We start from the raw sequence: 23,838 nt of genomic DNA, 5'->3' as shown, positions 1-23,838 counted from the left end.
GTTCATTACATTTAAGTAACTACTGTAACTTAATTTTCAGTTAAATCATTCATTACTTTTAATTTCGTTTATAACCATGAGCTTCATTTACATGTAAAAGAAGCTCGTGGTTACATTTCTAATAATGTACGCAAACTAGGTTATTAAACGCATTCAATGTTAGTATTTAAATTCTATAAACCACAAATCATAATTACGCAAGTCTGAAGCATCAAACACATGTTACGCAGTTATGTGTGATATTCTTTCTTCAGATCACTTAATTACGCAATAAAATATTATTACAGTTCTTATAATTAAAGTTCACAATGTTTCGACAGTATTACTTTACTTAGAATTTACATTACTTTAATTCGAATAATTATACCTTTTTCTCTAGTACAAGTTGAATGACGCCGCCATTCCACTCTGTACTATTTATGCGTCGACCGTATCTAAAATAATTAGTTCATTTTTAAGATTAATGTTTGCTATGTATTAATATAATGAATACGTAGAGTTACCTGTATTTTCCTTTCAGCTTTCGTATTGTCCAAGTAAAATTTAATTTCTCCGCCATAACCAAAAATATTTTCATTTCTATTCCATCCTTTTCATTATCTGTAAAATATGTAAACGTACACAGTAAAAAACCGTGCGTCCATATGTAGAATTTTTCTTGTTGTTACCACATTTTGATTATTACTTCAATGTAAAATAAACATACAACTGATATGTTATTATTTTTGTAGTATTTTGATGTGTTAGATTCATGTCGTCTTTCTAACTTAACAATTGCGTATGTCAATTAAAAATGGAATATTATTTTGAGTGTTTTTAATACAATTGTTTCAATTAATCTATATATCTCAAAGTCAATTTAACATCTAAAAATTTTTTCATTCACATTATACGAACAAAAATGTTTTATTAACATTTTCTTACGAGTTACTACAACTACTTTTCTACGTACTCTATTTATTTTATATATTAGTTTTAAATCACCCTTAAAGTCAAAATAACAAATATAAATGTAAAGTATTGTGTCAATTATTTAACATTACTAGTTCGTTAATAAAGAACACAAGACGAATGAGTTACTTTAACTTAAAATTCAGAATGGATCTTTTGGGACATGTAAAAAATGTTAAAATTAACATTTTTTTTTTACTGTGTATTATTGCATCACTATTTTGTTTTTATAATTATTTTTTTTGCGATTTTTTCAGATTTATCTAAAAACTACATATATACATGTAAAACTGTTATCTCATTATAATAAGATTGTTGCAATAAATAAAGTTGATAAAATTAATTTTAAGTTTAAATAATTTTATTCACCGCTATCTGCTAGGAAAACTTCTTCTTCCACGCCGTCAATTACTTTCTTTATTGTTTTATTAAGGTAGGAAAAAGGTGGCTGATAAAAAGTACATACTTGCAATTCTCTACCTTTCATATCAACGATATTGAATTCAGACATCAATTCTTCGTAACTATGTATACATTCAAAGCACATAATATATTTATTTACATACATTTTATTAATATAAAAAAGCAGAATAATATTAATGTAATATTAATATAATAAATTGATAATTTATATTATAAATATATAAAATGTGTGTGTTTGTGTGTGTGTGTGTGGTTATAAAAATTGCGTACCTGTGTACTTTAAAAAAAAATCTAGGTTTCAAATAATTTTCTGACAAAGTCCAAATTCCGGATCTTGAAACAATATTTGCGTTGGAATTTCCAAATAAGGAAACATTAAAAAGCTTCGAAGTATTTTTTAATTCACTATTGATAATAATAAGAATTTCTGTCGTTGAAATGGATGAAGGTACACTGCGAAAAAAATATGTATACTTACATAAATTTTATATATATATATATATACAAATTTATATGAATATATCTGTGTTTTATTTTACAATCGCATAGCATTTTCTATTTCTCCATCCGTCGGTCCCAATAAGAAATATCCTTGACAGTCATAGAGTCTTTTGTGTAGAACATATTCGCGCGGATAAATATTGATAAATTGATGAAGTAATGTGTCCACATCATAAATCGATTCTAAAAGATAATTTACTTTATAAGCTGCACATTATTTTTGTGAAATAATGGAAATACGAACCACTTAAAAAAATATTGCAACATTTGGAGTAAAGAAATGATTTCTTGATCATTGTCGTAAAATTTTCCGTAGAAATCCAGGATTCCATTTTGGAATTCTTTATAATATTTCTCTTGTCAGTTAATACCGGAATAATAATGAGTAATAAAACGCCAAATATTGAATTCACTTTCATGATAATTAAAAAAATTGTTAGAATTTAACAATGCAATCTTCAACAAATATCCTTTAATCATAATCCTTTAACAATAATTAATCATGGTATAAGTCATGGTATTAATAATGGTATAAATGCAATAAACAATTATACATGTTTTGAAGTATCAACGTAAAAATTAAAAGTACCTCATAAATTAATGATTGTTGCGTGTATACTACGTTTTAATTTTCAATCTATTTTTACGCGATATTGCTTATTTAACTTCTCAGAATTATGAAATGCACGTTTTCAGAAACGTATCAATGTATTATATAACAGCTTTTTTAACAAGATTCAAATTGACTTTTTTATTAAGGATAAGTATAGCTAATTCTTTTGCTTATTAGAATGTTAAGTAATGTTATTAATGAATTGATATTAAATTGATTTAAATATACTTTTAAAAAATAAAATCAATTAATTAATTAATTATTGTAATAAGCCAACTTACTCGATTATCGTTATAAGTATATCACAAGTTTCTCTCAGTTTTTACAGATAACATTACACCCAACAACTAGTAACACGTAACACGAGTAAGTCTAACATGAGAATAAAAGTCGACTTGGTAGATTACCTGAAATGAAATTGCATGTGAGATGATGTCTATACGAACGTACTTATACGTGCCCGTTATAGCATTGCGTACATATGAGACACTCAGGGGGTGCAATTTGACAGCAGATAACTACCTCGATGGCGATCTCTGAATAAACATGTAGTCAGACCAACATAGCTGATATAAGTGTAATTACGCGGTGGATAAAGAAACATTTGCTCAATTATCCGCTGCAACGTTGCTTATGACGTTTAATTAGTGATCTATAAAAAATTTACTGATAACGTACCTCGTAACGACAGTAACGAAGCTAAACATATAGTGAATTCATTACTATCTTGATAAAACAAGGGTTGTCTAACAAGTTGCAAAATGTCCTTGGTTCTACTGATCTACATAAAGATATTTGATGTTCAGTCTTTACGTATAGCAGTAAAATATGATATTCAATAAAATATGCATTAACATTACTATAACAAATATTTGTAATTTCAAACATTTACAATAATACATTTACATGTTATTAAATTTCGGTAAAATAAGTTACTTGCGTAGTTATTTATTATAACAATATCGAAAATATTGAGAGAAAATTTTCTTCTAAATAATTGTTTAATAATTAATTTAAAAATGTCGAAATTAATTAAATTAATTATATAAAATTAATTAATTAACATTATTAATAACATTCACACAATTAATTCTAATAGCATTTAATTAAATATTCAACGAAAATGTTTGATATTTTAAATAGATTTGTGTTTGATTGTCATCAGATTGCAACTTACAGAGACATATTTTCATTATCGTAATGCTCGATCGAAAAAAAAATTCATTAAATGCCGTCTCATTTTATAAGTTATAAAAGAAGAGAAACTATAAAACAATGTTTACAACTTCCTATATGTCATAGAACAGTCATTTATAACAATAAAAAATAAAACACGCAAGTTAATAATAAATACTTCTTAACCTATAACAGAAAGAAAAACAGCTCAACAGAAATAGCAGACATAACAATAATAACGATTTTTTATATTTTGAAGTATTTGTAATCGCATTGTAAATAATAATGACATACTGCTAGAATATTAATATTCGTTATATCGCGAGCGTTTCTAATCACTCTATGATCAAAATAATCTCTACTGACTACACTGAGAAAAAAAAGTTTTTAACTTGACTAAATGCGTTTAGTTCGTAATGATTATTTAGTTCAAATATTTATATGTTTAGATTAACAAAATATTGTAATTTAAAACATGTTATTTGTTTGGATTAACAAATATTTAGTTGAATTAACAAATATTTGCTTGACAGTCCGTGACCGCTACATTTAGTTGAATCAAGTAATATTTTTTTGAAACAGCAACTTTTTTTTCTTATTGTAGTGGCCGTGAATTAACGATTTGCAAAAAAAGATACGAGATCAATAGGTAGTTTCACGAACTTTGAACAAGTAGCCCGTAATAATCATGGGAAGAAAATTTGTTAATTATTCTTTTAATTATAATTTTAATTTTAAAGTAATTAATACAATAAAAATATATTATGATTATTATTTTATGAGAGAAGTTGATCTCTTGAAGTAATTTATCTTTTTGACGAGATAATGATGTATGAGCAAATTGTGAAGAATTCATTCGTATTACCCGCTTTTAAAGCGTCATTCGTTATCCATTCTTATCAAGTTGCGTAATGTATTTTTATGCTAAATCATACATGAGACGTCGCTGCTGTCGTCTTTTCGTGCCATCGGCAGTGTTCTTTTACAACCTAAAATATGTTTCTGTTTTTCTCTGCGAGAAATTTATCTTTTAACAATTCTTTTGTTTAACACCCACAAACGCAAGCTAATGAGCAGCTGATTGCGTGTCTCGAAACAAGCTTTTATTCGCTCGACGTATTTGAACTGAACGACATAAATATTATTAGTATGTTCTTTGCTCACAGCATGACATTTATTTGTTGATTCTTATAATTCATTATTTTCATAAAGTGTCAAGATGAGTGTTTTCACGATACTTACAAAATTATCCATCAGCATGACAGCAGGTAATATTTTTACTTATTTAATTTTTTGTAATACTATTCCAAATCAATTCAATGAAATGATACTAATACGATTATTATTAAGCATAAATGAGGATCTCAACATTTTAAATGCTAAAATATTTTATCTGATCATTAAATGTCTGTGAAATTTGTATTTATATAAATACATAATCACAGGAAAAAGTAACTTGAGAACTGTTATGTGAAAAAATTGAATTGTTTATTAAAGAATAGTTTTGTTCTTATACACATGTGATGAAAGAATATTCAAAAAATTTATTTATAAAAGAATATTTTTGCTTATTAAAGAATATTTTTGTTCTTATACGTATGTTATGAAAGAATATTCAAAAACAGAATATTGTCACGGAAGAATATTCAAAAAATATTTAAAAAAATTTTATTTCTTAAAGTGAATTGTGTTTTCTTTGTTACTAATTACAGTTATTTAGAATTTAACAAAGATTTTATAGATTATTCTATTATTACGTTTAGATATCTATGTAAAATTTGAGCACAATTCTTTCATTGATTAAAAAATGTTTTTCTGCTGGTCTTAATTCTTATATAAAATAGCGTTTTATATACTTATTTGCAAATTTAATAAGGAAATAATATTAAAAAATAAATAAAATTTTATACGTATATTAATAAAACAATAATAAATATTCATGTAAAAATTTATTTATAGAAAATATAATTATAATAAGTTTAGCTCTTGGAAATTAGCACTGTACTATATGTGCGATGAATTTCAATATTATTAAATTGTATCTCTCGAAAAAATTCATAAATATTTTATGTTCTCAATTTGAAAGTATTTGACAACCGATGATAATTCATAGCTGTGCAACTTTAAACTCTGTCTAATTAATGTAATAATAATATAAGCGCTAGCTCGATCTCAGTATTATAGAACCAGCGCACATATTCTTTCCGTAACCATAACCATAAGATGCATCGTAAGAATTAACCAATTACTGTAAAAAATTACCAAAAATTTTTAGTTGATTAGCTAATTCTTATACGGTATGTCTTACAGTTATTGTTGCGAAAAATATGTGTGACTATCCTTACTACTGTGAAATTACTAATCCCTTTTACACCGTTAAATCGATTAGTGCGCGTATCAAATTGGTGCGGATTAAATATTTGATACATCCTTATTTACACTGATCTGCTTCAGAATGGCTCAACTTAGGTGACACGATGTCTTCACTGCTTTTCAAGATATAAAACCTCTAATTCTGCATATGCAATATCTATACATTTATACATGCATTTATTAGTTTATACATGTATGGACATATTTCATATATAATTATACATATTTATGCATCAATATATATAAGTACGTATAATATAAAAAATATGTAAAAAATTTTTCATGCATGAATATATATAAATATGTATAAACATACAAAAATACGCATAAATATTCATAAATATGTATGACCATATATGAAATATGTCCATACACGTTCTTACATCCTTCTTTCTTTTGTAAAATTACTTTTTAGTGTAATAGAAATAATAATAATAATGCGAAAACAAAAAATAATTAAAGGGATATAATGTTCGCGTATTGTTTGTTTTAGAAAAAATCAAGTTTAAAGAAATGTAAAAAAATTACTTACATATAATTATATATAAAATTATGCATAATTATGTATGAGCAATTTTTTGTTGTCAGTGCAGAAGTTAACATAGAAAGATCTATAAAAATAAATAAATATAATTAAATATAATTTACATGTAAAAACGTATAAATTTTTTATATTTTGCAAAGCAGACGCACGTGTGTAATATGTTTTATGGGTCATAATATATAGGAACAAGATATTATTCAAAAATCGGATTCATTGGATTGGGCAATATGGGTGGTCACATGGCGAAGAACCTGCTGAAGAAGGTTAATAATTTTGATTTAAATTTAGTGAGTCACTCTTTCAACTAAACAATCCTCATCAATAAGGATTTTTTCTCTTAGGGTTACAAACTCACTGTATATGATATAAATAATTCGGTGATGATGAATTTAGTGGAAACAGGAGCGAGTTGTGCGTTAAATGTGGCTGGAATATCGAGAGAAGCTGATGTCATCATCTCGATGTTACCTTCAAATCAACATGTCCTTGATGTCTACACTGGCAAGAATGGCGTGCTTAGGTAATAAAATGAATTTTAGAAGTCTTTTTTCAAATGGTGACGTCTAAAATTGATTTGTCGAATAAATAAATTGCAATTTACGTTTGGCTGATTTGTTTTTTTTTTTTTTAGTGCAGCACAAAAGGATGTTCTACTGATCGATAGCAGTACCGTGGATCCATCAGTGTCTCAATTTATTGCCTTGCAGGCTCGGGAACGTAATTTGAGATTTATCGATAGTCCTGTTTCGGGAGGTTAGTTTTAACATTCATAAAAAATCTAAAATGTAAATTTAGAATTACAGTTGACCTATTAAATGTAGATATAAATTATGCTCGAATAAATTACACAGGCCTGCAAAATTGGAGATGTTGAAAGTTGATTGGAATTTAACTATGTTTTCTTACGTAATTTTTCGCGCTGAATCCGAATCCGGCTGCAGAATTGCTCTATCACGTCGAAAAACTACGTAAGAAAACATAGTTAAATCCCAATCAACAAAACCATGCAGGCCTGTGTTATCAACTAAAGTAAGAATTAACTATTTATCAATTTGTGTTAATAGGCGTAAATGCAGCGAAGGATGGCACTTTGACATTTATGGTAGGCGGTAAGGAAATGGATTTTAATGATGCGAAACCCATTCTTGGAGCTCTAGGATCTAGAATAGTACATTGCGGTGACGTAGGCATGGGACAGGCGGCTAAACTGTGTAACAACATGTTATTAGCTATCAGTATGATTGGCACCGCTGAGGCATTTAACCTTGGGCAGAAGTGAGAAACAAATAGGATACACGTGATGCATATATATTACTATTTTTTACGTGTCAATAGTTTATACGTTAGTAGTTAGTAGTTAATACGTGATTTATTTTAGGCTAGGCTTAGATGCTAAGATATTGGCGAACGTTGTAAATTCTAGCACAGGCAGATGCTGGTCTTCCGATCTGTATAATCCAGTTCCGGGAATTCTGCCTAATGTTCCTAGTTCGAAGAATTATGAGGTAATTGAGTGCACAGAATGTTTTTGCGTGACCCGGTTTTTTTCTTACATTGCAAATTCACTGAAGCAGAACTCGAGAACCGAAGGAATTAACACAATTGGAGAAGATAAATAAACATTATAACATTGCAAAATTTTCGGTTATAAAATTAATAGTTTATATAATTTATTCAGAGAGCTCTAACGGGCTTTTTATAATAAGTTGCATTAGGACCATCCCATACATTTTCCGTAACCGTAAAAATAAAAGTTCTTTTACTGTCTGGTTTAGAATATTTCATTGAAAGAGTAAGTGTTAAGTTTCAAGTGATGGACAGAGTATATGTCATTAGAAAACAATTTCCATTATCTTTGAGTTATGATATTACCATGCATTCATAAAAATCAAGGACTGAGCTTGCAAAATGCTATTATGGATCTACGTCTAACAACGTATTTAGTTGCGGCCAGACGTATGTTGCACTATCTCGAGTAACATCTCTTAATGGATTGCATTTAATTAATTTTGATCCTTCATCCGTGTTTGCTAGTGAAAAAGCTATTTTAGAATATAATCGATTGAAACGAATATATAATTCAGAATTAGAAATTATCACTATTTCAAAACAGCGTTATCGTAAAGTTAAAGATGTTTCGTGGACATTGTCGAAAGTAATTACTTCCGTTCGAGAGTCAGGTCAAAGAGAAGCTCCATCAAAAAGTACTGGCCGGTGTTCGTAGTCAGTTCTTATGGGCCTTCTACAATAAGCAATTAGTCATAAATCAAAAATCAGAAGCTAAAAATTGACCAATCACAATCGTCAGTTATTAGCTTTTGACTTCTGATTTATGACTAATGGCTTATTGTAGAAGACCTATTATATTTAAGATTATGTCTTTTGTCTTATGTGTCATGAACCAAAATTAGATAGCCATATTAACATCTTCACATACGTTTTCAGAACAGCCTTGAAATAAGAATGTAACATTAGAAATAACAATAGCAATGTAAAAATATAAAAAATAATTAAAGGGATAATTTTCGTTTTAGAGAAAAACAAATTTGGGAAAATGTTAAAAAAATTGCTCCTACACAATTATGCATAATTTTATATATAATTATACATAAGTAATTTTTTTTACATTTCTTCAAACTTAATTTTTTCTAAAATAAATAGTATGAAAATTACTCTTTAATTATTTTTAATGTTTTCACATTATTATTGTTATTTCTATTACTAAAAAGTATTTTTAGTAATAGAAGAAAAAAGGATGTATGAACATGTATGGACATATTTCATATAAAATTATGTATGTTTATTGTTTATACATATTCATGCATGAAAAACTTTTTACCGGGGCTCTTATTACAAGACGTCTTAAGTATAGTATTTTAAGACGTAAATCTGTGTGTGGCTGTCTAATTGATATCTCAAGATTGTATTAAAGATAGTCTTAAATATAACAAACAGTCATAAATACTAGTTTTCAAAGCAAATAACAAATATACTCATGTAGGGCGGTTTCGGCACAACATTGATGGCCAAAGATCTGGGATTGGTACAATCCATCGCGACTAGAACGCAAACTCCGATTCCTCTCGGTTCCCTGGCGCATCAGATTTATACAACGGTCATCACTCAGGGATTCTCAAATAAAGATTTCAGCGTAATCTATCAATTCCTTAAAGGTAAAAATTGAAAAGACTTGAAAATATATAGTATAAGCCTTATTAATTATTTTTAATGTATCGAGTGAAGTAAACGATTTTTATTTGGGTATATTATTTACAAAAGTTAACGTTTTTTTATTCTTTATCCAACACACTTTCATATTGTGCGATTACAAATATATTCAAATATACTGCATTATTCATCCGCGTTATGTAATCTGTAGAGGGCACTAGTAGATAGACAATGATTATGTGGTCTGTTCTGTAGAATTAACTGATACTCGCCCGTTTTTACCATTGTTTATCAATTATTAACTTTAATCTTAGTTCAACTTTCTCTTCATTTTTTGATTCTAGAACTAGAAAAAGATGAAAAGTTAATTGAACTGAGATTAAAATTAAATTACACTGCAAAAAACTGTTTTATATGTAATTTTTTAAATATGTCAGAAAATATAGAATTAAAGTACAATTTAGAAAGATAATATTACGTATGTTTAATATAGTAGATATTTAAATTTAAAATTATTTTTTATTTATGTTTCTTACAGAGATAATAATAAATAACTTCTGTAAACTGTAACTTTTTTAATGAGCTTTGATAAAATATATTTAAAAATAAAAATAAAAATCTGTGTAAAAATTAAAATAAAATTAGTTAGATTACTAAAATAAAATTAGTTTTGTGATTCCAAGAATAAATCAAATATAAGTAAATTATCTGTATAAACCTCTGTAGTTGTTAGTATATAAATAATATATTTATAAAGCGATAAGATATAATTTGCAAACAATTAAAATGCATACTTACCGACAGTAAACTGCAACTTTTGATTCAAGTTCTAGCTCTTCAACGCGAAAGTTAAGTATAAATTATTAAAATTTATTGTACTTTAAAAGTATTTTAAAATTATTTTTTTGTGAAATAAATAGAATGAAATCTCCGAAATAAATTTTTATATATTATTTCTGTATATTTCCTTTTATTATTGTTATTAATTTATAGGTATAGTTATAAATCGATATGTTAGAACGCTATATTATCAACGTCCTCGTAGATCTAACAGTTCATTACGCTGCAGTTTTATAACGTACGTCGTGAGCAGCAATGATAACCTTATTTATTATACAATTTATTTTTTATTTTGTTTATTCAACAATTGTATCATATATGCAATCTCATCACATTGCGTCCGTTAATGAGAATAACAAAAGTAAATAAATTCATAAAATGAAGAGATTTAATTATTAACGTCACTAATGTTGACTAGCGTAGTACGCGAATCTATTTAACTTTATATTACATTTATTACAGCTTATTTCTTTTATACGGCAAAATGTTTCTAAGATTAATAGCGTTAATTAAAATATAAGGTCAAAAATTACATTTATATAATAATATAATTATCAGATATCTAATATTATTAACACACGTATTAATTGTTACTTTATCATATTTAATATTAATTATCTGCAGTAACGATCTTTCTGAAACGTTAGTTTTTTTCAATAAGTTGTATAAACGAACGTTTTATTTAACCATGCAATCTAGGAATGGAGAAAAGAATATTCTATACTTTTGAGAGTGTCTTTGGTGCTTTTCAGGATTACATTTTCGGTGTAAATATTGCCAAAATTAACATCATTTTTGCTTCTTCCCGCGCTTTGAATGGAATCAGTATTATATACAAAAATAGAAGGAAGTTTTCTCGATTACAAAATTTTCTCAATTATGTAGCCGATCCTGAGTCGCGCTCGCGATTCGCCAATCGCACGTGACAGGATCGTACCACGTGACGCACGCGTTCGCAGTAATCGCAGTGCGCGGCGAGTCGTCGCGTTGACTAGCGCAGTAGTGTTCGTTCTACCATCGGTGTTGTTTGACGGCTCTTTTTTGTGATTAGACGAGGACGAGAGGGCAGTGCGGTTCGGTGCGACTGCGGCGAGTTCGAGGATTTACTCGCTGCCGTTTCCGTGAGTCTCACACGAGTCGGGAGAGAATAGAGAGAGAGAGAGAGAGAGAGAGGGGGTGAGGGAGCGAGGCGGGGACGCAGAACGGGACGCGAACAAGAGTCCAACGCCGTCCAACGTCGCCACTCGCCAGTCACGGAAAGATATACGATCGGAGTCGTCGGTGGCTGGTTTTTCCCGCCGGATTTTCGCGAACGAACTGGCGCCAGCAGCTGTCCGCTAGGCAAGTCGTCCAGCAACGGCGACGCGACGGTCGGTCGGTCGGATGTGTCGCTAGGGTGTATATACGTCACACACGTGCAGGACCGAGATCCGTCGTCTCTCCAGTGTGTGCGTACGTACAAGCGTGCGTGCGTGTGTCGTGCGTGCGTGCGTGCTCTTAATCCGGTGTCTCGAAAAAAACGTAAGTAAAGTATTAATCGAGACCGCGTGCAGATCGGTAGCCTGAGTGCGCGTGAGCGACGGTGAACGCGGAGGCGAGAAGAGGACCGTAGCCGAGAAGGAAGAGGAGATAAAGATGAGCAAGACGTGCGCCCGATGCGAGAAGACGGTCTATCCGATCGAGGAGCTCAAGTGCCTCGACAAGGTACGTAGAGTTTGCTCGGTTATCTTTCTTTCGTCCGTCTGGAAGAACCAGCGAGTTCTTCTCGATAATTCGAGAAAACTTATCCTCGGAGGAATTGGAATTCTTTTCGAATTCTCAGCTCCGAAAGGAGTGCCGCTCTTCAGGAGAGAACGGGAGAGATGTACCGTTCTCGTTCGGCCCCATTGAGTAGGGCTCGGCCCAGTGGCGGCCTTCGCGCCGTTGCCAATCGATGGCCTTCCTCGTCGTGCGTGCGTGCGTGCGTGCGTGCGTGAGTGCGTGAGTGCGTGATGCACGCGTGTTTAACGTCGTGGAACGCTCCGTACTCGCCAAACGGAGTTGTCTATTTGTTGCGCCTCGATATGTTTCGTTCAGTTTCATTAAGTTTTAATTAAAACCCTAAACTACAACTAAAAATAAATAAATATATACGTGTAATAGTTTTAAAGAAAATTGGATAAAATTGGAAAGAACTGGAGAAATCCACTTGTTGCACGCACGCCGCACCGTTTCTCGCGACGGACGAAGTACGCTCGATGCATAAAAGGCTGCGAGATATATAGTTCCCCACCATGTCACAAGGATGCGAAGAATATTCTGGTACATTGCAGTGAATTCTGTTAGATGCACTTGTACGCTTTAAAAGCTGTTACTGACCGTTACAAAGACATCAATTCGTGTTTGTTTTCAATTCAAATCGAATATCTAAATACAATATAAATGGTAATGAGAATATGGTAATGATAACAATGTCAAATATGTCAAACATGGATAAACAGTTATACATATTTTGAGCAACTTTTAAAAGTGTGATAAATAAAGAAATAAAACGAGAAGATAAAGCAAAATGTTTTGTTACATTTTTTTTATCACACTTAAGCCCGATTTTTCATTATCTGGTTAACTTGTAATTTTGATTCAACCTTACTTGATAAAAATTGTTTTCTTCAACTATAATTAATCACTAATGGTTTTGTGGTATCTTTGAAAGTTATTTACTACAGAATCATTAGTTTAATAATTAATCATAGCTAGAAAAATACATTTTTTTACATTATTATCAAGTTATGTCCAACCACAAGTTAACCAGCAAACCAAACCTTGTACTTTGTAACGCTCTAAAAGAGAATTAGACCGTTAGACAAAAACATAAATAAAGTAAAATGATGGTTTTTTAAATTTAAACCGAATAAATAATATTTAAATACGATAAAATCAAATGGTAATGAAAATATAGTAATAATAATGTCAAATTTTATACCGCATATGAATATGACACAGTTATTTCGAGCGATTTAACAGCCAACATTTGATAGCTTTTATTATTTAAGAGTGAGTCTTTGATTGTCTAAAGTAAATTAGACAAATAAATGTTAAAATTACGTTCTCGTTAAACGTCTTTCAGCGCATAATAACGTGGCAACGTGATTGTTTGCGAGGATTTTCTTTTCCGATCGTTGTAGGATTTGTATGCTCGCTTACGGCATAGCATACAACGGGCACGCAGCGTTTTTCGAGATACGTAGAAATGGAGTGGGAGTACATGGCAGGATGTACCGTTCGCGAACCGATTGCAATGGTTCAACTGAACGTTATAACTGGTATCTATAAATGTAGATTGCGGAAGACCTAACATAGTTGCACAGTTTTGCTCTTTAGTATATTCCACGTATAAAAAAGTAAATTGCAAATACGAGAATTTTAAAGGAAATAATAACAAAAAAGGGATAGATCCGCTGAAAGAGTAGAAAATTAAATGGCGCACTTTTAATGAGTTTATTTTAATTATCTTTTTTATTTTATTTTATTTATATATTTTGTGTTCTCGATTAAATATTTTTACAACATTTGTACTTTGTCAAAAGTTGGTACAATATGTAAGACATGATATTTGTGAGATTATCGGTGGAAACTTTACTTACCTATTATCTATGTACGTATAACTATGTATAATTATGTATAATGGTATTCGATTATGTATCTATTTAAACAAGTTGTATGTATATACGAAATACGTTGACTATTCTTCAGACCATTCTTTATATAAAACAAATTTTGTTGAGACTCATTTCGTTTTAGCCGCTATTCAAGCGGAATGTAGCAAATACTCTCTTGCTTCGTTTACTGTATATACCAACTTCCGCATTTGTCCAGGATAAGCCTTGAAATGTCGGATTTATAACTTGCGTTTTGTTCAAAACTATGAACGGAGCGCGGATCCTTGCGAGTGTTTTTATGAAAGACCGTGGCGTGCAACTCCCATTTACTTCCATTCGCTGTGCTAATTTATCCAACTTTATATTCGCGCGAGAAACTAGGGTCTGAAATTAATTAGTCAATTATAAAAATTTTATTTCAATCTTACGCTATTTTGATATTATTTAGCATTTTGAAATACAATATAATATGTATCGTAAATATATAAATAGTTTCTTTTATTTTCAACTAAGTAGTATTAAAAGGATTTAAATGAGAGAAATTATATATTGTAATTAATAATTTAACTGTAGAGTTGAAGAATTAATCAATCATTCTTATTATACAAACTTAAGCCTATTACGTGAATACATAGAATTAACGTATCTTTATTATAAATGCAACGAAACTGTCACTTCTGAAGACAATGAATTGTTTTTACGACGGAAAAGAATTATTATTTTACGTACAATTAATGCGGCTTTAGTGTCTGGTTTTTTTCTCGCGTTGTCGAGATGTTAAGAAGATTGGCACATTATAGCACACCAAAACTTTTTCTGAGACAGATTACAGGATGTACCGTTCTCGTTTAGTTCCGCTCGCTGAACCGTTCTCAGTTCCATTCGCTGTGATATTTCTCGTCTCGTTTATTCTTACGTTGAATGACCGATACTGAGCATGTCCTCTGCATATAGAGAGACGGAAAGATGAGGGAGGGAAGAGGGGAGAGAGAGAGAGAGAGAGAGAGAGAGAGAGAGAGAGAGAGAGAGAGAGACTGACCGTTCTCTTTAGTCACTTTTACGCCGAATCTTCCTTCTATAAACGTAGACGATACTTTGCACTAAAAAAATTTGTTTATCGAGCTGCATTAGAAATAAACTTTAAAGCCAAGTGCGCGAACTTCGGAATCTTACGTCAGTATTTACTGCGAATTCCTCATAAAATTAAATGTTTTGTCATAAATTGTATATATTACTCTGAGAAGGAATTTGAATAATTAACTTTGTTAGCTTTTTCTTATCAATTCCGACGTATCTCGTCCGGATGCTTATATAAATATATGAATACGTTATTTTCTGTTTATTCAATCCCTGATGAGATGGGGGATTCACAAGCTTCTACTAAAATTTCAATTTTGTTTTGCAAAAGGAGTGCAGTTTTATAATAAAAGTTTTATAATAAGCAATTATGACTCTTTTGACTTAATAAGATACGTATTATGTAAAAGTATAAATATATACGTATATGTGGTGTGCTTAAAAAATATCTTATCTAACTTGATACTAGAGGATAAATAAAACTCGTTGGGCGAGTTAACAACATTTTTTAATCGCGTGGGCGGCATTCCCCGTCAGAAAACGAGCTTCAGACGTTCGAGAAGAGGTCGAGGAAGTCAGTCAGGATCCTAAATTTGGATGTGTATCGTGCCGCATGATCGCCACGTTGGTTTTCTAAATTCTCTCGCGCGTTGCGTGCGTCTACCGCATGATCCATCCATTTTTGGTATCTCCCGCAAAGAGAATGAAAGCAGACTTTTTTTGTCGCAACGTGACTCACAATGGCAAAATAAAAAAAATATAATAAAATATAATAAACACTAATCTCCCTTTATTCTTTTCACTTGGAAATTACATTATTAAATTCTGTCGGTTTTCAATAAATTATTCGAACGCTCTTTTTCTATTTCTATTTTCCTTTTATTTTATTTTAGCTAGCGAGGCAAATTTATTAATTAATAGTCTAAATTAATTGTCTCAATTATTTCATGTTTTAATTAAGACAAGAAAAGTAGTTAATAGATATCTTTTTGTTCACTTAGTAAATTATGGCACGGTTTATGCACTTTTACGTGCAGATCGTTGTTTACGCTCGAGTTTACGCCCGTTTCCACTGCGTGTTCGCGATGTCTCGTGAAATTGCGGTTGCAACTATCTCTCTTTTTTGTTTCTTTGGAGAAACAGAGAAGGAAAGCGAGATGAAAGAAATGGAAGAGCAGCGCAATACGAGGAAGAATTGAGAGACGAGACGCATAACGTTACACGGTCAACAGACCGAAGTGCACAAGGGAAAATTAAAGGGAATGTTTTAATGAAGGAAAATGTTCGTAGTTAATCAGTTTCTTCCTCACGATGGATTCTTTTTTCTGCAAGCAATGCTTTCTGATTTATTTCTCTTCTTTTGCGTTACTTTCTAATGATCTAATCAAATGTAATCCAATCAATCAAACCAAATCGATATCTTTTTATTCGTAATTTTATTAATATTTTGCCGCTTCTTAAATATTAATTTAAGAAGCGTTTTTTTTTATCGCGTGCATGTTTTTACAGTAAATTTTTAACATCCCATTTATTTTTACAGTATATAGATATTTATATACAATATTTTTATTGATATGCTCTTGTATGTTTTTTAATTATTATAAGCGATAGTAATATTGCAAAATGTTTATCAATATTTTTGAAAGTTGGTGTGATGAAGAAAGTACGAGAGATATAAAAATGCTTAAGGATACTTAAATTTATTCTCAAGTAATTTTTACTCGTCTTTTTTATCTCGCGTTTTTTAATCCGCACTCTATACAGCACGCGCGATCTAAGTTATATATGGATATCAGTAATGATTAATTTACATCTTATTAATGAAGAGCAGCTACTTGCTGGTTCTCAATCTCCCCTCTTATCTCTTGTGCCTAATAAGAACTTGTTTTTTATTTGTAAATAGCTTTATTATTTTGTAGTAGTCTTACGAGTATCTCATATTGCCTCCAAATCTTTTCATTATTAGGTATTTTCTCAAAAAATATATTTTCTTAAGAAAGAGAAAAATGTGATTGGGGGAATTCAGAAATTATAATTTTCTTCGATACGTTTATTTCGACTATTATAAACCACGATTGTTTCATTACCGTGACATATTGCTTACTATAATCATATTTTTTAAAAAATCTACTCGAAGTATTAATTATTCCATATAGATCCTAATTGTATAACTAAAAGTACATATATATGTATATATACTATGTGCAACATCATATTATAAGATTTGTACGATACGACTGTATCGTTTCTATATAAATAAATTGATATTTCGCTTATTTTTAATAACCTCTATATAGGAATGATTTTTATTCACGAATATGAGGATGGTAATATTGTTTACGAAACTTTACGATATACTACGTGTATATGCAGTAATCGACCTGCAGCAAATTGTAACGAATTACGAGCTACCCGTTGCGTGGGCTTCGCGCGCGCAGTCACAACAGGTGGGAGTTGATCTCGACCTGTTGCTCTCTGTTAGTCGAGAAATTCGCTGATTTAAAGAATTCGTGGCAGAACGCCAATGCCGTACAGATAAGATAACATTTATGTACCTACCTTTACACAGAATATAAATATTAAACACCGAAATATTTACATCGACATATAAAATAATGAGTTTGCACGTTTTTCTCCATAATCGTTGAATTATCGTTATTTCACGATTAATTATTAGTCACGATTAATTATATAACAATGTTCTCGAACGTATTCCAAACTATTTACAATTTTATTTCTATTGCGCAAGTTTTGGAAGTTGATCATTTCGTGCAGTTATAATGCTCCTTGCATTCGGTTGATCGCAATCGGATTAAATGACTTCTCACTTTTCTGGATTCATTGCTTTTCAGTCATTAAATATTCCTGCTATTCCAACGATGCGGCGCGGCATCCGGTTGTTTCCCACCGTTGATTGCGAAGGCGTGAATATAGCGATTATATAGGAGGTACACATACCATACGCAATTCTTTAAACACGCGAGAAAAATGGGGCTATTCTTAACGTTTAATAGTTCTTTCTTTTTGCAGCTTACCCACAGATAAATCAATTCTAATCTATATTACCATCATGATATAGAATCCGTCGGAAATCGCACTGATAAGAGAAGAACATGAGACGATTTAACAATAATCTCGTTCCATTATAAGTGCGATAACTTTATGGTAATGAATTCTAATTAAACAAATAAAACATATATCTATGAGGTCACATCTAATGGCTTGATAACCTGCTTGAGTGCTTTATATTAGGAATTATACGACATAATAAATAATATTTCAACATTTTGTTTCCTCTTTAAATAATAACGTATTTTTTCTAAGATAAACTATATTTTAATTTATGACCAATCATATAAAATACACTGATTTTATAAATTATATTTGTTAAATTGATTTAGGATGAATGTCACATTTAAATAATTTTGTTAGTTATAATAATTTTAATAAATTCTTTATTACAGATATTCTTAGCATTTTTTTTACCAATTGAATATTTGTAATATTTAAAATATTTCTATTGGGTTTAATATTCAACAAAGCGTAATTTGCATTACGCTCGTCATGTAACGTTCAATATTCAACTTGTTAGAAAGGCACGCGAGATCAGTTGTCATTGTTCCACCGATTGCCACTTACTCGACAATTCACCACGTAGCCGAACTTTCACTTTTGGCGATAGTATCGATTTAAACGCCATTCTTCCTCGGCTTTTCGACGAAAATGCATTTCCGCGCTGTTGATGTAATCCCTTCTTTTTAATGAATCTTTATAACGAATTTTATTCAACAACTCGTGCTTGGTTTCTTAGTAATTGCTATAAATATTTAACACAACGATATTTTATATAAAAAAAATAATAGAGCAGAATATCTTTCAGGAATAAATTGCTTATGTAATTATATCTAATTTTTTTATACTTAATGAGTACTGGGTGTTGCTTGGCGGCAAACAAATCACTGATTCTATCTTATCGCAACTCATCAATGATAAAGAATAATGTAACAGAGCACTCGAGTGCGACCAAATTATCGGATTCTTAAGTTTTATGCGTATCGAAGCATTAAATCGCTTTTCACCTAAGCACATAATTAAGGTCATATTCCATAGCGCCGTCGCGCGCGTACGTAACGTCAAACATATTCAAAATGTATAAGCGGTTTTGCCGCACGCTGACCGCTCTCTTCTTAATCCAGGACACTGTATATACGGCAACTATAAATAAGATATCTTACGAAACAAGAGTCTTGCACAGGTAAAAAATATTCCGAAATCGGGTGAAAGTGCTTGATCAAGAAAACTGTTCTACAGTATAATTCTCTCTATGCAGATTTCTTATCAGAATTTGTGTGCAGTCGAACAATTCTGTACATTATAATCTTACCAATTAAAAGGAAACCCATATACATATGTTTGCAGCACACGATGTGTACAAAATAATTTGATCATTCTTTATTCATAAAATTTCATTTTTATCATAATAGAAATTAGAATTATTTTGTATGTGCAATCCCCCCCTGAAATGCGTTTCTGTAAATTTTAATTTATCTTCATATCTATTTGTTCCTCTTATATGATTAACTTTAGTGCATACTGCGATTTTTTCTAGACTGTATGAAGCCTTAAGTCCACGATAGAAATTGATTCGAGATCTTGACTGAAGTAAAAATTGACCAATTGACACATTAATTATGTGACTGAATAGTTCTAATGTAATGTTTGTTAATTCTTTCTCCGTCCGAGATCTCGAACCGATTTCTAGCTTCGTGGACACAAGGCATTAGACTTCGTTGCAACATATTTAACATGAACGGTAAAATATGAGATCAATTTCTAACCAGAGGCATTATGTCTATCTAACAATACAGTTGTGTTTCTTGCAGCATATATGTGTATTTTGTCGATCATACGATATACATAAATAAGATGCTGTTGCATTCATTATTAGCCGCATTCCGACATTGTCTCGTGAATTGACATCGGTGACCTCGCCGTCTAGAAATCGAAACGTGCCGCACTTTAAAAAAGAAAAAAAAGATTCTGCACCGACAATGTTTTATTTAACATGTTTGTTCGCTGACATTTTACGGAATTCAGAGCAAAAGTTTATACTGTTCGACAAAGTTTTTCACGACGTTTCGACTTTGAAATATACGATTAAAATCGGCTTTGGCTTACCGCCTTGATTCAGCCTTTTATTCCAGCTAAAATAAGTGCTGATGTTGGTAACGCGAAATTATTATTAGCCACAATTGAGATTTTTTTAAACAAAAATTTTTATGTTGATATTTGTTAATAAAAAGGAATATGATTTTCTTCTTTTTAAGATACTTTTTCAAGAAGTTATTTATAATTATAATTTTTTTTTTTAGTACATATGAAGATTACTTTAAGAGCTCATAAGATTGTTTTATGGATCCGCATCCTTTTGTCCCTGCAACTATTTTCTAACATATGTGACGAAAGGATCGTTAAAACACATTGTGGTGTGCCTTCAGTTTCTTGCTTGCGATGTTATTTTGCAACGAAGGAAGTCCTATGAGAACATTGTACGCTATTGTAGCGTTTGTAAAACGTATAGAAGAGAATAGTTAATGAGAGTATTTCTCAAAGTGTAACTCCTCCTTGAAATGTATCTATATAATATTTTCGTTGCATTCAACATTTAATCAATTTTTTGCTGTTGCAGTAAAAGATATTTAATAATTTAAAAGTTACTAGTTCTTTCGTTCTCCAACATAGGATGTAATAAATAAATTGCACAGTTGATTCATTTCATAGTAATGAGTCATCTCGTGTTTCGAGACTATCAAGATCATGCTGTGATCGACTGCGTTCTATAACCTTTGTCGATTCCTGAGAACGGCCTTGCCGATTGCCGAGGGCCTCGATACCACTACGATGACCTTCGATTGTATAGATTAACCTAATATATGGCTTGACGCGATGAATAAAGCCGTACATGTGCTTCGTCCAGTTGGTTAGCTTCTTATTCGAGAGATAATTAAATCCATATTTCTACAAAAAAGAGAAATTGCCTTATTTTATTTTTTTATAAAAAGCTTTATGTTGAAATTCAACAACTAAGGATAAATTTGAAGTCACAGTGTAAACAGGAACATCGAAGGAATATAAAAAATTGTAAAATTCTTGAAATTAAATATATATATTCGGTACATATATTGTTTTAAATAAACAGTTCCGATGGCAAATTAGGAAATATATTACAATAATTGTGTTTTTTACAAGTTTACTTAATGAAAAATATGGAAATGTATATTGTAGAATATCAATTGCTAAATAAAATATAATATACGATACTCTTGTCATTCGATACTTAATATTCAGTTCGTTGAAAAGATATTGTAAGGTATATTGCCAAATCTATGATTAAATTGCAAAAGCATTAAGAGAATTCCTATTAATAATTTTACCGTAATGTACATCACCATTCTAGTCTGAAGAATCTTAACGTGTTTCATAATGTTTGCGAGAAAGATTATGAGATGATGATGATACGCACAGCTGCCGGATTACTGCAGATGTACTTATTTGGTTAATGCTCGTCGCACTGTATCACGAAAGTCATATATCTTATTTATCAATGGCATATCGAGTGTAACGTGACAGGGTTGAGTGCAATTTCAAGAACTAACTAAATGTCGTTTAACCTTTTTGAGATGAAAGGGTTCTAATAAATGCAATTTTAATGCTATTTAGCATCAGAAGAATTTTATCTTGGATGTTAAACTATTATATTTCATATCCATATCGGTTCATGTCTCTGCAAATTAAGTCGAAATACATTGTTTTATATATATATATATATATTTTACATTTTTAATTATTTTACTTTGTTTAAACACGATTTTTATTATTGCAAGCAGACATTGTATAATGTTTCAAAGTTTATAAAAAAATTTGGCTTATGAATAATTTGGCCAACATTTCTTTCGATCTGCTATGCGCTAATTAACAAAAACTTTCAACAAATCTGAAACTCACTTCTATGACAACTAAACCATTTTCTTCTTTTAGAGAAGAATACGCTTCCAGAGTACTTAACTTGTAATTAATTCCGGCGGTTAAATATTGAAAATATCTCATTAACAAAGAGAAAGAGATTACGGCGAAAAAAACTGATAATTTCACCTCGTTAACGTCATATGATTATCTGTATAAGATATTAGATTGCCTTAGTATATTGATATCATTATTATGAAATATTGACAGTTCATAACACTGCGAATAAGGCCGCGAGATATCATTGTCGTGCCGTAATATTATCATCACCAATAGTATTATTCGTTATTTATCGCTGACGTTTATTTCCCGCAAGTGCAGTGCAATGAAATTTATATGATGAAATTATCCTGGTGAAAATAAATAATTTATAAGCATACAGGTTCTAAAGAGATATGCAAGAAAATTAAGTAGGACACTTCTCGATCGAAATAAGATTCGTAGAAAACAAACTTTTAATATTTATAGAAGAGCGCGTTTGCAACACTTGTTGATGAAACCACCGAAAGAGTTGATGACGAAATGCGCTGCACATAATACCTACTGTATCAGATTGTGATTAGTATTACAACGAATCAAGTTTAATATCGATTAAAATTCGAAAATATTTGAGAGGTTTATTATACTAAGCGTTTTATTTTTTTTATTTTTTTTCCGCGTTATGTTTATCATGCAATCGTATAAACCTGATAAATTGACGTGGAATGTCAATAATAATTGTTTTCTTGTTACAGATATGGCACAAGCAATGTTTCAAGTGTCAGGGTTGCGGTATGACCCTGAACATGCGGACGTACAAGGGTTTCAACAAACAGCCATATTGCGAGGCGTAAGTAGGAACGTTATACATGTTTTGGTATTTAATTTCTTGTTTACGTGATCGTATACTTCTTATGCCTCTGACGAAATTCGCGTTCCATTTTATTGCAGAAAGAAAGTTGACCCGTGAAAACTGCTGTCTGCGAGTCGGACTGTTTGTCGCGTTCTCTTTTTCTGTAGCATAACAAACTGCTTTACGCAACCAAGTTATTCGTTTTAACTTAACACTTGCTGGCATTGCCTGGAAAAATCCTAATAGAATATAAAAAAATTATTTTTTTAGTATTTTGCATTCACCCCTATTAACCTGGACCCGCCACCATCGAAAATCAAGTTCGCAATCATCCATCATCTTCTTCGGTCCAGTTTCACAACTCACTGTTAACTCTTAATCCAGGTTCAACACCCCTATTAACCTGGACCTCCCACCATCGAAAATCAAGTTCGCAATAGGTAAAAAATTTAGTGCTAATTAGGTGCTAATTTAGTACCCTATTCCGAAATTTAGTGCTCAAACCGTTTAGCAGTAATTAAAAAAAAATGAGGAGTTCAGCGCGGCGCGCTCTAATATATTGGAATTAACGTTATATTCGAATTGACGCTATATTTTAATTTTTGTTGGCTCTATCTTGGAGCACTAAATTAGCACTAAATTTCCTGTGTACTTATTTTTTGTATACGTGCCCTGTATA

At 30.9% G+C, this 23,838-nt stretch overlaps 3 protein-coding genes across 3 annotated transcripts in view; 2 read left to right on the top strand and 1 right to left on the bottom strand.

Moving 5' to 3' along the window:
* LOC108758078 (Ionotropic receptor 76a) overlaps positions 1-2,294 on the bottom strand; it is a 5,343-nt gene extending 3,049 nt beyond the window's left edge. Inside the window, exons 1-6 of the mRNA XM_018502856.1 lie at positions 2,120-2,294; positions 1,914-2,058; positions 1,645-1,827; positions 1,321-1,475; positions 504-600; positions 368-434 (exon numbers count right to left, since the gene is read on the bottom strand). Coding sequence (XP_018358358.1) covers positions 368-434; positions 504-600; positions 1,321-1,475; positions 1,645-1,827; positions 1,914-2,058; positions 2,120-2,294 — 822 coding nt within the window. The remainder of the gene's footprint in view (positions 1-367; positions 435-503; positions 601-1,320; positions 1,476-1,644; positions 1,828-1,913; positions 2,059-2,119) is intronic.
* Positions 2,295-4,621: 2,327 nt separating this feature from the next.
* On the top strand, positions 4,622-11,761 carry LOC108758076 (3-hydroxyisobutyrate dehydrogenase, mitochondrial). Its single transcript, XM_018502854.1, has 8 exons — positions 4,622-4,932; positions 6,765-6,844; positions 6,923-7,101; positions 7,213-7,334; positions 7,646-7,856; positions 7,960-8,086; positions 9,583-9,754; positions 11,641-11,761. Exons 1-8 carry the CDS (start codon positions 4,884-4,886, stop codon positions 11,712-11,714), a joined length of 1,014 nt encoding a protein of 337 aa, XP_018358356.1. The 5' UTR covers positions 4,622-4,883; the 3' UTR covers positions 11,715-11,761.
* An 82-nt stretch (positions 11,762-11,843) lies between these two features.
* LOC108758077 (LIM and SH3 domain protein F42H10.3-like) lies at positions 11,844-23,160 on the top strand. The gene is made up of 2 exons (XM_018502855.1): positions 11,844-12,293; positions 23,062-23,160. The coding sequence occupies exons 1-2, from the start codon at positions 12,225-12,227 to the stop codon at positions 23,158-23,160; spliced, it is 168 nt and encodes a 55-aa protein (XP_018358357.1). The 5' UTR covers positions 11,844-12,224.
* The last annotated feature ends 678 nt before the right edge of the window (positions 23,161-23,838 follow it).

Source organism: Trachymyrmex cornetzi, unplaced genomic scaffold (assembly GCF_001594075.2).
Source record: "Trachymyrmex cornetzi isolate Tcor2-1 unplaced genomic scaffold, Tcor1.1 scaffold15, whole genome shotgun sequence".
Classification (NCBI taxonomy): Eukaryota; Metazoa; Arthropoda; class Insecta; order Hymenoptera; family Formicidae; genus Trachymyrmex; species Trachymyrmex cornetzi.
Note: the sequence above shows the minus strand (reverse complement) of the source record. Positions and strands in the feature narration are given on the sequence as shown.

Bases quoted from the DNA above. Each gene is read 5' to 3' on its own strand.
- LOC108758076 (XM_018502854.1), top strand. From the start codon at position 4,884: ATGAGTGTTTTCACGATACTTACAAAATTATCCATCAGCATGACAGCA. The intron at 7,857-7,959 runs GTGAGAAACAAA...GATTTATTTTAG, and splicing joins GCATTTAACCTTGGGCAGAA to GCTAGGCTTAGATGCTAAGA. The intron at 9,755-11,640 runs GTAAAAATTGAA...TTTTGTGATTAG, and splicing joins AATCTATCAATTCCTTAAAG to ACGAGGACGAGAGGGCAGTG.
- LOC108758077 (XM_018502855.1), top strand. From the start codon at position 12,225: ATGAGCAAGACGTGCGCCCGATGCGAGAAGACGGTCTATCCGATCGAG. The intron at 12,294-23,061 runs GTACGTAGAGTT...TTCTTGTTACAG, and splicing joins AGCTCAAGTGCCTCGACAAG to ATATGGCACAAGCAATGTTT.